At 47.7% G+C, this 13,029-nt stretch overlaps 1 protein-coding gene across 2 annotated transcripts in view; it reads left to right on the top strand.

Annotated features, from left to right (window-relative positions):
* LSP1 (lymphocyte specific protein 1) overlaps positions 1-13,029 on the top strand; it is a 50,896-nt gene that overhangs the window by 29,175 nt on the left and 8,692 nt on the right. For both annotated transcript variants that reach the window (XM_026850594.1, XM_026850595.1), the window contains exons 3-10: positions 48-137; positions 3,257-3,452; positions 4,416-4,538; positions 7,758-7,801; positions 7,979-8,060; positions 8,417-8,557; positions 9,367-9,447; positions 10,338-10,449. In XM_026850594.1, the coding sequence (XP_026706395.1) occupies positions 48-137; positions 3,257-3,452; positions 4,416-4,538; positions 7,758-7,801; positions 7,979-8,060; positions 8,417-8,557; positions 9,367-9,447; positions 10,338-10,424 (844 nt within the window). In that variant the 3' untranslated portion in view covers positions 10,425-10,449. The remainder of the gene's footprint in view (positions 1-47; positions 138-3,256; positions 3,453-4,415; positions 4,539-7,757; positions 7,802-7,978; positions 8,061-8,416; positions 8,558-9,366; positions 9,448-10,337; positions 10,450-13,029) is intronic.

Here is a 13,029-nt window from a genome sequence, read left to right as displayed (position 1 = left end):
TTTTTTGCATCTTCCTCATCCTAATTTTCCTTCTTGCTGTGTTTCAGCTATGACTTTAAGCCATCTGGGACTTCAGAGCTGGAAGAGGATGAAGGCTTCAGTGACTGGTCCCAGAAGCTTGAGCAGCGCAAGCAGAGGTGTGTAGGACACAGCCGAATGGAAGGGAGGGGAACCAACGTGCCCAGCAAAAGGACCGTCTCTGAGGAGGGGTGACCAAGCCAAAGTCAAGCCTTGCATGCCTAAAAACGAGGCCAGAGCATCCCGCACTGCTAGGATGGATGCTCGCCGCTTGCTACTTGGGCTAGCAGGGTGAAACAGGCTCAGGGGCTGCCCTGGGCTTTGGGGATGTTTGGATTGAGCTTTGCGCTCCAAGTGATGGCAGCCTGCCAGGACGCCTGGGTTTGGAGGAGTGACAACAGCGGATTTAAGCCACCTGAGCTGCTTCAGGGGCTGAAATGGCCTCTAACATAATCCAGGCCAGCCTAAAAAGCTGTTCTAAGTTATTGCTGCTTCCTGGCTCAAGTCAGCATAGTGGGTGTTATGGCCCCAGCCCACCTTGTGCTTGAGTCTTCTTTCAGTGGGGGAAAACAGGCAGCAAAGCCCTGAGAGGTGCTTGTGTGCCAGCTGGTTAGTCCCCATCTCCCATCACTCTCCCCTTGCTGAGCTGAACCAAACTCCTGCCTTAACCACTTCCTTGGACAACATCTACCTGCATGTGAAGTCTGTGACTCAGCTCTCTCAGCAGCTTGAATTTATAGGGAATTTTGCCCCTGTGATGACACAGCCTCTTCTTTACCCCTGAGACTGAAAAAATGCCTAAGATTAATATTTACTGCAGAACAAATAAATAGAGCTTGCCTCTTTCTTACTTTTTTCCAAACACTGTAGCTAAACCACTCTGCAAGCTGTACCTTTGCAGCCCTGACCCCACAAGCATTGCTCAAGCACCTCACCACAGTGTTGATTATCACATCTGTGGGAGCAATTAGGAATTGGCCTCATCTGCTTTTTGGCATGCTGCCTTTTCCACCCCCCTGCAAAGAGCTTGTCCAGAAAGGCTGCTGTTATTCTCTCCTTGGCCTTCAAAGGAGAATTTGCTGGAAGGATTGTGTTATCCTCTCCAGAAATTGCTCCTTGGGTTTTTATGTGATGCTTGTGTTTATTCTGTAGCAGGGCAGGAGGGTGCTGAGCAGGAAAGGTGGCATCTGTGGCAGGTGAAGCCCATCAGAGAAGGGTGGTGCTTTAAAGGCAGCAGCTGTAGCTGAGCAGACTTTTGCTGGGGTGGTTGGGGAGGCAGCTGAAGGGGCTCAGACCCTATTGGTTTGCTGGGAGGGGCCTTTTTGCAAAAGCTGGGCTTGCTCTAGGGGGTGGCTGTACTCTATCAAGTCCCTTCAGCAAGTCTGCCCCTGCTGTCCTGAAGGATAAGCTTGGAGTGTGGTGTGAGCACAGGTATGCTGTGTGTCTGGCTGGGATGTGCAGTGGCTGGCGTTTCCCAGCTCCCCTCTCTCCTGATTAGGGAGCAAACCCTGTTTTTTCTCATGTGAAAGATGTTTAGGTGGTATCTGCAAGTGAGGGGATGGAGACAGGAGAAGTTGCTCTCTGTTGCGTGGAGATAAAACACCTTTTGCATCCCCTGAGGACTTTGGTGCTAAGGCATGTTTTATTTTTGGTTCTGGTTCCCCCACTTTGTGCGGGGAGAGCCATGCTATGAGCTGCATGCAAGAGGGTGGGAGCTGTGTCAGGCTAGCTGCATCCCATACAAAGTTGCTGTGGTGCAAAAGGCATCTTGTAGACTTCATCGTATCTGCTGGCCTTAATTTTTAATATGAGCTTGCACTTTAGCTGGAGGCATTGCTGGCATCCTGGTTAGGAGAAACTAGTTACCTGGGCCTTCAGAGCCCATTTGCTGTTGGTGACTGTGCTGTTGTGGGAGGATGATTAGTAGCAAGCCAAATGAGCTGGTGTATGCGTCAGCTTTTTCCCCGTGTGGTCAGTGAGGAGGGCTGGACGGCGGCTGTCCTGTGAGCTGCTTTCCCAGCAGCAGAGAGGGGGGTGGAAGTGTCTTGCTTGAACTTTTTTTTGTGTGTCTTGGTGCTGGCTGGTGAGGCAGCAGAAGTGGTGAGTCAGCCGTGCACTTTGGCAGCTGCCTGCTAGCCAGCTCTTGAGCCTTGCTGTCGCAAGCCAGGTGACTTTTCTAAGAAACAGGTGGGAGGAGGAAGCTGTTCTCTGGCTGGGCAAAGTAAGATGGCAATGACATCTTGGTGCAGAGCTGTGAGCCAGTGAGAGCCCTGGGGTTATGTGTTCCCACAGACTGTGCCCCAAAGGCATAGGCTGTTCTGCTTTTGCAAAGCTGGCTGCTTCAACATACTCCTGAGTCTCCTCTCGGCAGCCTCAGAGACCCGGAGGAATCCTCTTGTACAAACCCTGTTGTGCTTTTTTTAAACCTAAGCCAAGGGGTGACCCTGGCCACTTTGGGACTCCTTTGTTTTGCTGGGCTATGAAATGAGTGACATGTGTAGAGGTGTAATTTATTCCAGTGGGCAAAACTGAGGCTCGGGGTCAGGTGTAGATCCAGCATTGCTTGTGGAGCACTGTGCTTTGCAAACAAAATAACCTCGTGTGACTGGCCATGCAGCCTTGCCCTGCGGTTTAGCTTCAGTTAGGGCAAAAGGGAATCTTGGGAAGCATGTTCACATGTTGTTGGTTGGATCCTTCTCCAGCGGGAGGCTTTGTTAATGTGGAAGATGAGTTTAGGCAGAGAAAGGCTGTGTTTGGCACTCCACACTGAATTGATGCTGAGATCCATGGGGGCAGTGTCATGTCTGTGTCTGTGCACCAGGGCCACAGACCATGCTGGTTCACCTGGGATTTGGGCTGTAGCCAAGCAGAGAACTGAGCCAGCATCACATCATGGTGGTAGTGCCCTCTCTGCCTGGGGTCTGAATGCAGGTCTGATCTCCGTTTTCCTGTGGGTCCTGCCTGCGGTGAGGCTGGAAAGGTGCAGATACCTTCAGGTCTGCCACATCTCTTAGTGGAGATGTGTCTTGGACAGTCACAGTGTGAGAGTGATGTGACTGCTGTTACAACTGGATGGCACCATGAAGTGGCTGTGAGCCTTGGTGTAAAACACCCAGCAAGTTGTAGGCTTGGGGGAGTGATGATAAAATTGGTTTTCTAGCAGTCTGAGGAACCTGATGGTGTCTGTAGGCTCATAACAATGTTTTCCTTCTTTGATTTCTCTCTCTCCCACCTCTAGGTCTCCACGACAGTCATATGAAGAGGACGACAGTGGTGTGAGGGAAGCTGAAGTCAAACTGGAGCAGATACAGCTGGATCAGGAAAGCACAGAGGAGATCCGGGAGGAGAATGTTGTTATCAGGGAGGAAGAGAGGCTGTGCCGCGAGGAAGAACGGGTCCAAGAGCAGGAAGAAGAGGAGAGAGCTGAGCAGGAGGTGGGATCACGAGGAGCTGACCTTCTTTTCTCCATAGGGCTGGTGGGAGAGCTGGGGGCTGCTCTCCAAGAACTCAGCTCACCATTGCTTCTGGGTGTTGAGCCCAGTAGACACACTTTTATGGCATAACCTGGGGCTGATGCCACTCTTGCCTGTGTGCCTTCTTGGAGTCACTGCAGGCAGTCTCTGCCCTCTTGTGAGGGTGGTGTGTTTGCTCACAGAGATTGTGATGGTTTAGCATGTCTCTGTAATAAATGCAGAGAAGGACAGTGCTACTGCCTACTTCTGTGGTTCTGTGGGCAGTGAGTAGCTCTTCAGGAAAACGTGAATGAAAATTTTACTGCTTGTTTTTCTCTCCGCAGCCTTTATCGCACCTTTGGAGCGCTTTGGCTTGATGTGTATTTAAATCTTGCATTGTTCCCAGCTGAGGTTTTCTTTCATTGCTCTTCTGATGAGGTGTAATTCCTGGTTAATGAGAGACACAAAGCTGGAACTTGAGTGGTGTGCAAACCCGTTACGGTGGCTGAGCTTCAAATATCTTTTGTTGTAAATGGATGTTTTTACTTGCTGAGGCTAGAATGCTTTTTGCATTTGAAGTGTGTTTGTCTAGCCCTTTGTTCTAAAGGCAGCTGCTCTCTCTCCTTTTGCCCTTTAAATGAGAAATTCACATTTTCCTATCTCAAAAGTGGTAAGAAATCCTTAACTGATGCAAGGACCTCTTTCCATATCATTTTGGAACCTTGATCCTGCAATATTTCTCTGATTTCTACAGCCACCCTCCCTCCATGACATATGAGCTTCTTCCTGGATATCTCTAAATTAGATGATGTGAAGCAAAGTTTCTGAGCTCATGTGTTTGTTTAGTGTAAAGCAGGAAGCCTGGGAGACGGGAAAAATCACTTTTGTTGCATAGTAAGCAGTCTGACCAGCTTGCTTCCTGGCTTGTTCGTTTTCTGCACTCAGGAAAAGAAGAGAAGGAGAAATGAAGAAGAAGAAACACCAGAAAAGCGCCAGAAGGCCCCAAGCCCCGCCAGTCTGGAAGAGGAGGAGCTGTGCTCTGACCACACTGCTGTGTGCTCCACCAAGGTTTGTGTTCCTGGGGCCCCTCTGGAGGCAACTATTGCGATAGAGCACCTAACTAATGGTGAGGAAAGATCACCTAGGGCTTACAGCAATGTAGAGGATGAATCCTGTTATCCAACTCCTGCTACAGGCTGGGGCAAATCACTTGTTCTGTTTCCCTTATCTTCCTTGGCTGTCAACCTCCTCTCCTCCTGTTTTGCCTGCTCGGGCTGTTGGAAGCTGTAACTGTCTCTGTGTATACTTTGCCAACCACCGTATAAGTCTGAAGTTCACCGAGGGCTCCAGGGAATATTGTAATACTGATAAAGATGTCTGCTTTCAGCTTGTGAATTTGGTCAGAGACTACACATGAAAATTATGACTACACACTTATGAGAAAATAAAATTTCCCCTCCCCCCCAAAAAACCCCCAAAACTTGAAGCACTGGAATTTCCCTTTCTTGATTAAAATCAGAAAGTATGACTTAAGTTTTTTAAACAAACTGGGATTCCTGATCTCTGAAGCATTGTGTCCTTCCCAGTCACATCTGTATGCATCGATGCTCTTGCGAAACTTCCATTTTTAACACCTCCTCAATTGAATCTCATGACTTCTGTTACATTTACTGCAAATCCTCAGTTCTGTGCATGTGCTTTTACATACAATAGGTACAGATAAGTGATTTCTGTACTGAATGGCTTTTTGTCTTTGTAAGCCCTAAGCTTGTTGATAGCCAATCTGCTGTTGGTATTATCTTTGCTTTTTTGCATTTAGATCTGTGCTATTAGCTTCTTGGGCAATATTTCCTGGATGGGGAGGGTTGTCTGAACACTTCCTCTTGCCCAGTAAATAGATTGTAAGAGGAAGGTTTCATCATCTACAACCATCAGATTCTTGCTCTTTATGGAGAAGCCTTTTAAAAGTCAAATAAAAAGAGGGGAGAAAGGGTAGGTTTGGATGTAGGCCATGTGCTGTTAGGTTTAAAAAGTAAGGTAGGGGTGGCCAAAGCATATCTGTGGAGTGGGACTGGTGGGGAAATGTGGGAAACACTTCCAGTGCCTTTTATTTGCTGAAACTTTTGCCATTACAACCCGAAAACACATATAGCTTCCTGACCTGAGCTTAGCTGCTGCTACTAGGATTAGCCCAGGGAAAGGTTTAGAAGTCTATTCTCTGTGTTTTATAATGGTGATGTCAGAGCTCACCAATACACAAAGATGAATGTAAAGCTGTTCAGGAAAAATATGAGCTTGGGATCTTTCCAAAGGAAGGAGGATCTTTACACCCCAGCTAGCAGGGCTTTGTGCGAGCACAAAGAATTAAACACATTGACCACCAGGAAGGTGTTTTGGCACAGGATCGCACAGCAGAAACACTTCTCGTAGTAGAAAGACAGGAGCATCTGCAGCGGGTGGTGAGCTCCACTGCCAGCTGTGGCTGGTGGAGGCCAGGAACATCTGGTCAGGTGGGTGTTGGGTTGCAGTGTGATGGGGTGTTTGGGGTTCAGAGTGTGGCCTGGGGGCTTAAACAGATGTGGGGGCAGGGGGAAGCCTTGCACCAGCCCTGTTTTCTCTCAGGCTGCTTGTGAGCTCTGAGTTTGGAGGCTGGCTGAGTGAACAACTGTGGTTGTTTCTGGCCTTCAGAAAGTGCTTTGGACCAGAGAAATGGAAGACTTTCACTGCAAAGAATAGCTCTGCTGGGCACAGGGAGGTGGTCTCCAAATAGCTTCAGAAAAGTGTGTTCCCACCTAGACAGTCGTGCTGAGATCTACCGTCACCTACAGCCTTTTCTAGGCCACTCTGTGTTTAACTTGATGCTCATTCATGACCTTTTGGAAGCACCTGTGGGTGGTTTGTACCTGCACAGCATCTCTGGCAGGATTGACAAGGTTTTTTCCTATTGATATCTTATCTACTTGTGGTTGAGAAGCTGAGACACAGGCAGGAATCTACCAGATTCCTCTTTCAGGTGCTGTTATGCCCCATGAGGTGCCAGCCTGCCCATCAATGTCCTGGAAAGATGGGCAACCCAATCTCTGAAGTCATGGCTCAGAGACGAGCATCAATTCCTGCAGCACCAAGCAAAGGAACAAGCTGGCAGCAGGCAGACAGCCTGTCCAGCAGAAAAAGTTGGTTGATGGCGTATCTGTCAAGCTGCTATGTCGGGACCCTGCAGAGTGACTCTCCCTGGCACATCTCTATTAGCCAGGGTTGCACTGTTTGGTGGTTGTGCTCTTCTAATGGGCCTTGTGCTCTTGGACACAGCTGTTAAATGTGTCATCTCTGTGACACTGTCTTGTCTTCTGCTTAGCTAAAATTTGGCATCCTGAAAGAGCCTTAAAATGATCACTTAGTGCTGCTTTTTATCTGCTAACTTGATAGATGATGTTTCCTGTGGCACAGACAGAATTTACACAGGGAGGGAAGGATCCTTGTTACTGCTCCTTGGTTGCTGCTCCTTGGCTCTGTAGGAGCTGCTGTTAAGAAAGAGTCTCCCATTTTGACTTGAAAGTGATTTTTCTCTCTGTGTTTGTGTTTTGTGGAGCGCAAAAGAGCTGTAAGGTTTAGCAACATTTGAGCTTTCCTTTATTTAGTGGTTGTGGAGTGTTTGCTTGTCTTCCTGTCTTGGCCAAAGAGTTATTGTGCAGGAGTCTCTTGTGCAAAACTTTCTTTCCCAATGGCTTGACCCAAGGGCTGCCTTGCAGGTGCTGACTTGCCCTGTCAGTGTGCTTCTCTGGTGTGGATAAGTCAATGTAACTCATGTCTGTGCTGCTCTTGTGCTTGGCTCCTTGTCTGTAGACACAGTTGGCAGTGCCCCTAGTTTTCCCCCATGTCTTTCCACACTTGCCACTTTCTCTGTTGTGCCTAGCTAGGAAACTAAGTGTCTGAGAGAAATACTTAGTCCTTGAGCAGAGGAAGTAGATAAAATTGTCTTGGTTGCTTTCAGGTGTCAATCAAGTTGCACATTGTTGGTTTGCTCCTGAAACTGGTTGGGCTGCTACTGTGCGCTGGTGCTTTTGGTTGTGGTTCTGCTCACCTGCCTTAGGAAGGAGAAGGGAAGGGGATGCTCACTGTATCTGACCGGGGTGGGAACGTGGGACTGAGGCATTTCTAACCAAAATCTGTGTTGAGGGATCAGGAAAGAGAAATGGTTGAATTATGGTCAGCTGAGGTGACCTACATCCATCTGAGGTCTAATGATAAAATACTAATATCTTTGTATTCTCCTGTCTCCCACTTTAGATCACGGACAGAACTGAGTCGCTGAACCGCTCAATAAAGAAAAGGTATTTCTAGGGTTGACCTTGGGGTAAAGCGGGTCCCTTCCTGCAAATGGAGGATGCTGGTGAGCCCTGTTACGGGAAAGGGCAGGAGTGACAGACTGCCTGTGGCTCTCAAAGTCCTCCCTTCTGCTTGAGGCACTGGGGGATCATCTTAATCCTCTTCTCTCCTCTGCTCTCCAGTAACAGCATAAAGAAGACTCAGCCTCCTCTCCCTGTGTCAAAGATTGATGACAGGCTGGAGCAGTACACGCAGGCTATTGAGGTGGGCTGCTGGTCTCTGTCTCCACCCTCCAATGAGCCCTCTTTGCTGGGTGCTGCTCTACCACTGTGTCTCTTAGTCTTACCATTTGGGAGGTGACAACTGAATCATCCCCCCTTGGATGGGAGCAACCCTTTCTCCTGTCTGTATCTCCCTCAGCAGCATAAAGTAGGTTTCTTTAGTGAGCTGTCCCATCCTTGTATCCTCATGGGTGAGGCTTAATGGGTGAGAGTATCTGGCAGGAACTAGCAAGACCCCACAAGTCTCCTTTTATGACCCCTCATCCCTGAGGACCTCCAATTACAGGGGGGGAAAAAGCAACACTCTCTGATGGTGATCTTTCACTGTTTATTTTTCAGACATCCACAAAGGCTCCAAAACCCGTTCGACAGCCCTCTCTTGACCTTCCCACCACGAGCATGATGGTAGCCAGCACGAAAAGCCTCTGGGAGACTGGAGAGGTTGCAGCTCAGTCTGCCGTGAAGTCTCAGCCCTGTAAGGTATGGCGCTTGCAGGGCTCACCGGGCTTGCAGAAGGGGAGAGGGGCCGCTCTCTGGGCACCACATGTGTTACGCTTGCATTAGCCTCTTGGTACAGCTCGTTGGTGGTGCCCACCAGCTCTCAAGGCATCCGTGTTAGAGATCCAATCTCCTTCATCAGGATGCAAGGCCTTATAACTCAGAGTTTCACTTTGTGCTGTGGTCCCAAATTGTTCCTTGGTGGTACAGCTAGGAAAGCCTCCGTCATGCTGGTTGCGGCTCTGTTTTGAAACAGGAATAAAATCAGCTGGTGGGGAGAATGTGTATGTCTTCTGCAGGGGCTAGGATGGAGCTCCAGTTGTTGAGCACGAGTTTGCACATAGTACCAAGATCATAAGTCTTGTAAACTTGGAAAATGCAAAGATTATTATGTATTGCTCTCTTAATAATTTCACTTTTTGGTCAATGTGAGTGAGGCTGATTTGCAATGCATTGGTTGCAAATCTGTGTTTATGTGAGCAAAATTCCTTCCATAAAATAAAAGCCTTGATGTTAACATGTCTTAAATAGTTAATGAACTTAAGAAAATAAACATCTTGGGTCTCTGATCCAGGCTCTGGTTGAAGAGAATGAGAAAGAGGAAAACAGGATATACTGGGAATAGGAAGAAGTTTTCACAGTCATGGGTTTTAGCTGCAGCTGTCATGGGTCAGATGATGTGATATTATAAATAAAAAAGGAGGTCAGAGGTGTGGGTTTGAAAGTGATGTGAACAAAAGCATGTTCAGCAGCATTAGCGGTGAAGGGTAATGAGAACATCATCTTCTCAGGATATTGTGGCTGGAGACATTGTGAGTAAAAGAAGCCTTTGGGAACAGAAGGGCAGTCCCAAACCTGAGACCAATATCAAGGTGAGTTAGTATCTGTGTGAGTATGAAAGCACTTGCTCTGCTGTGGAAAAGAAAAGAACTCTTGGCTGGGTTGGAAGTATTGAGGAGACAGTGGTGCTCTGTAGGGCAAGGGTTGCCTGCATCTGTCAACACAATTGCATACCTAAGAGCTCTTCCTAACAGTGAGCTGCTATTGCTTCAGCCCTAGTAAAATGGGGGCAAAAATTGTTTTATAACCAGTAATACTGAAGGGTCTCTTGAATAGCATGTTGTTCTCAGCCCAAGAGTTGGCAGCCCCAGCCTTCTAGGCTCAGACTGAACAGTAGATGTTACTGTGCTCTTGTTATGCTTCTTAATCTTGAGAGTAAAGAAAACATGCAAAATTAAGTGGAAGTGAAGCTAAGACAGTATCAACACTTGCGGATGGATCCAGGGTTTTGTGCCTACCGATACGTTTGTGGGCACGCCTATTAAAATGCTGCAAGCAGCTGCTGCTTCAACTATGCAGGCTGGGAGAGGAAGATCAAAATACCTTGTCTGTTCCTGGGTTGGTGCTGCTGCCAGCATGTGGTAAATGAAACTAGCTCTTGGTTGATGAAACCAACTCTGGCTTGGGGGTTCTGGGCTCTTAGATGAGCCCTCCCTCCTGGTGCCTGGAGTTACATCTTCCCTTTCCTATTACACATCCTGTGCTTGCTGTGTTACCTTACGCCTACAGAAAGTGCTGGTTGGTCTGTGCAGGGAGTTTATGTGGGAAGGGCAAGAAGGGAGCACAGAGTAGGCTGTCTCCAGCCCCTCTGGGACTAGACACTGTATCGCATGTTCCTCTGGCTTCAGTTATTTGATCTTAGCTACCTATTTTGGGGGGGAAAAATGCTGACTTTGGCTTTCTTTCTTTCTCTCCTGTTCAGTCCACTCCTGGCAAGAAGTATAAATTTGTTGCGACAGGCCATGGCCAGTACAAGAAGGTGTTGATAGATGATGCTGCGGAGCAGTAGCATGCCTGGAAAACTCATTAACCAGGTAGGTGGGGTATGACCTTGCGTTGTGTAACAAACTCCTGGCACTGTTCTGGCAGGACTTGGCGTTATTTCTGCCAGCTCCACTTTGGGCGAGTTGGAAGGTACTGTATGGTAGCAGCTGGAGCCTTGCTTCTGGGTGAACGCCTGACTTTCTGAGCTGGAAGGGAGTGGCTACACAGCAGGGGTTTGTTTTGGACTCTCTCTTTCTGATGCCGCTAGAAAGCTGGATACCTGTGTTAGTTTAATCTGTAGAGTAAGTCCCTTAGCTACTACTGCCTGGGTCAGGATGTGTTTGCCTTTGCTAGTTCAAAGGAACAGTCTCTATCTGCTGTTTTATCTTATGTTGCAAGGAGAAGCAGATAGCTGGAGGTCATTCTGGCTCAGCGCGGGGGCTGATGTTACTCCTGAAATTTAGATGCTTCTGGGGTCTAATTCCCAGATTTACTGAATTAATCAGGGGAAAAACTTTTAATGATTTCAGTAGCCTCTAGGAAGCAGTCCATAATAGGGTTGTAGTGGGGAGGACACGCACATCTGCTGTGCTGGGTAGACCAACAGAGCAGAAAGGACCGTCCTCTGATGTGCAGCAAGGGGGAAGGCAGAGCCGGGTTTCTGTCTCTGTGCCCTCTTGAAACGGTCTTAGGATTTCATGCTCATATTGTGTTTATGTTAATAGATATCCTGGTGTTATCTTGAGTGGATGATAGTAGAGGGTTGAGGCAATAAGGAGGAATGGTGTAGAGGGAGGTGATAACTGGTTGGATCCAACCAGGCAGCATCTGGCACAGTGAGAGGAGAGGAAGTTGTCAGGGGTGAAAACAAGCTCATTCTCTTTTTTTCCTACTATAAAAAAGAAGCTTTATTTCATAGCCAAGCTTATAAATAGCTCTGTCTGCTACAAAACACCTTTTGTTTCAGAATTCTTCTGGGGGCTGTGCTTTTTTTTTTAATCTCTCAAGGAACTGGCTTCTGAGTGCAGTGTATTGTTTTGTTTGGGTTTATTTTTTCCTTTTGTGGTGCCCATTTAGAAGATAAGCTCTCCTGAATACCACTTTGAGATGAGCAGCAGTACAAATCCAAGCCTGCCCAAAGCTATGTTTTTAGATGTAAAGGAGGAAGAGCCCACAGGACTTGTATCCTCAAATTGCTTTTCTTCTTGTGGCTTTTGGAAGCCTATTTTAAGGTTTCTTCTTTATCAGTCCTCTTATTTTTTTCCAAAATCTGTTTTGATGCACCAGGTAGAATCCTACTGAACTTCAGTTCTTTATAGCAAACAGGTTTTTGTCAGTAGGTGGGGTTTTTTTGCCATACCTGAGCTTCTGCAAGCAGTTCAAAGGAAAGTGCCCTGGCTCTGATCTTTTTACAGCATCTTTTCTTGAAGGGCCAGTGACTGTCATGGGATGTCCTCTAGGATCTACCCAGTACTCCAAGCAGTCACAGCACAACACCGTTGCCCTGTGGGCTCATTCACAAGGATTTTTTTATTTTATTTTATTTTTTTTACTGTAGATAGCAAAATGACTGTGATAGCCAAAGGATCTTGGCTTGTTTTGCTTTTTAGCTGGCTGTTTTGTCTGCTGCGAGGTCCCTGCTCCCCAGCTCCTCTCCATGCCCTGAACTATATTCATTCTTTTTCCCTACTGCCAGATGCCTTCATGGTTGCCTTTTTGCTCCCAAACACTTCTGTCTCACCCTGTGTCACTTGCTCGACACCACCTTATCAGCTTTCTAGTTGCTTGAGCACAGGTATAATTTTTCCTCCTCCCCTCCTTTCCTGAGCTGCAGGACCTCTGAGCAGGCTGTGGAGCAAGAGGTTTTCTTTAAGTGGTAATTTAGGCTCTTGGCAACTGCCTGAGGGTGTCTGACATTGCAAAACAACCAAACTCTGTTCCCAACAGTGTTCCCCTTCCCTTGCTCAGCACAGCAGCTCGGGCTGGGACATGCTGCCGTGGCTCCCAACGCAGAGCTGCTGGTGGAAGTCTGTTGCCTCCAGGCATCTGTTCTCTCCTCTGGGATACTCTGGTACCAGGGTCTGTCTCTGCAGGACTCTCCATGCCTGCTTTGTGCCTCTGCCCTTCAGCCTTGGGGCAAAAGGGCTAAGCTGTGCAGCCAGACCTGTCTTCCTCTGCTTCCCACTGCAGGAATTGCTCTCCCTGCTAGCAATTTCCCATCCTCCATCCCTGCGCGGTGGAGCTGGGTTGTGGATGCAGCCTGGTGGGAAGCCCAGCAAATGCAAAAGTTGATGGTTTGTTCTGGATGGTTGTTCTCACTGCAGGACAAAGTGGATTAAAGCACAGTTGCTTCTGAAACCATCTTCTCTGGCCCGATTCAGTCAGTCTCCCAAGTGTAATCAATATTGGCTGTTCTGCTTCATGCTAATGCTGTGGATCTTGTGAATGCAGACTGTTGTGCACAGGCATCCATCTAGCTGTGCTACAGCAAGGTGCCATTTTATCTCTGTGTGGTAAGGACATCTTTATCTGCATTAGGCATTCTACGTGTTTTACACTGCACTCTTTGATTTTTGATTTTGTGTTGCTGCATGGATCTTTCTCTACAGTCTTCTCTTTTTCAGCGTGTT

The sequence above is a fragment of the Athene cunicularia genome, assembly GCF_003259725.1.
Source record: "Athene cunicularia isolate RWA chromosome 5 unlocalized genomic scaffold, athCun1 chr5_part2, whole genome shotgun sequence".
Classification (NCBI taxonomy): Eukaryota; Metazoa; Chordata; class Aves; order Strigiformes; family Strigidae; genus Athene; species Athene cunicularia.
The sequence above is the reverse complement of the archived record's forward strand: the minus strand, read 5'-3'. Positions and strand labels throughout refer to the sequence as shown.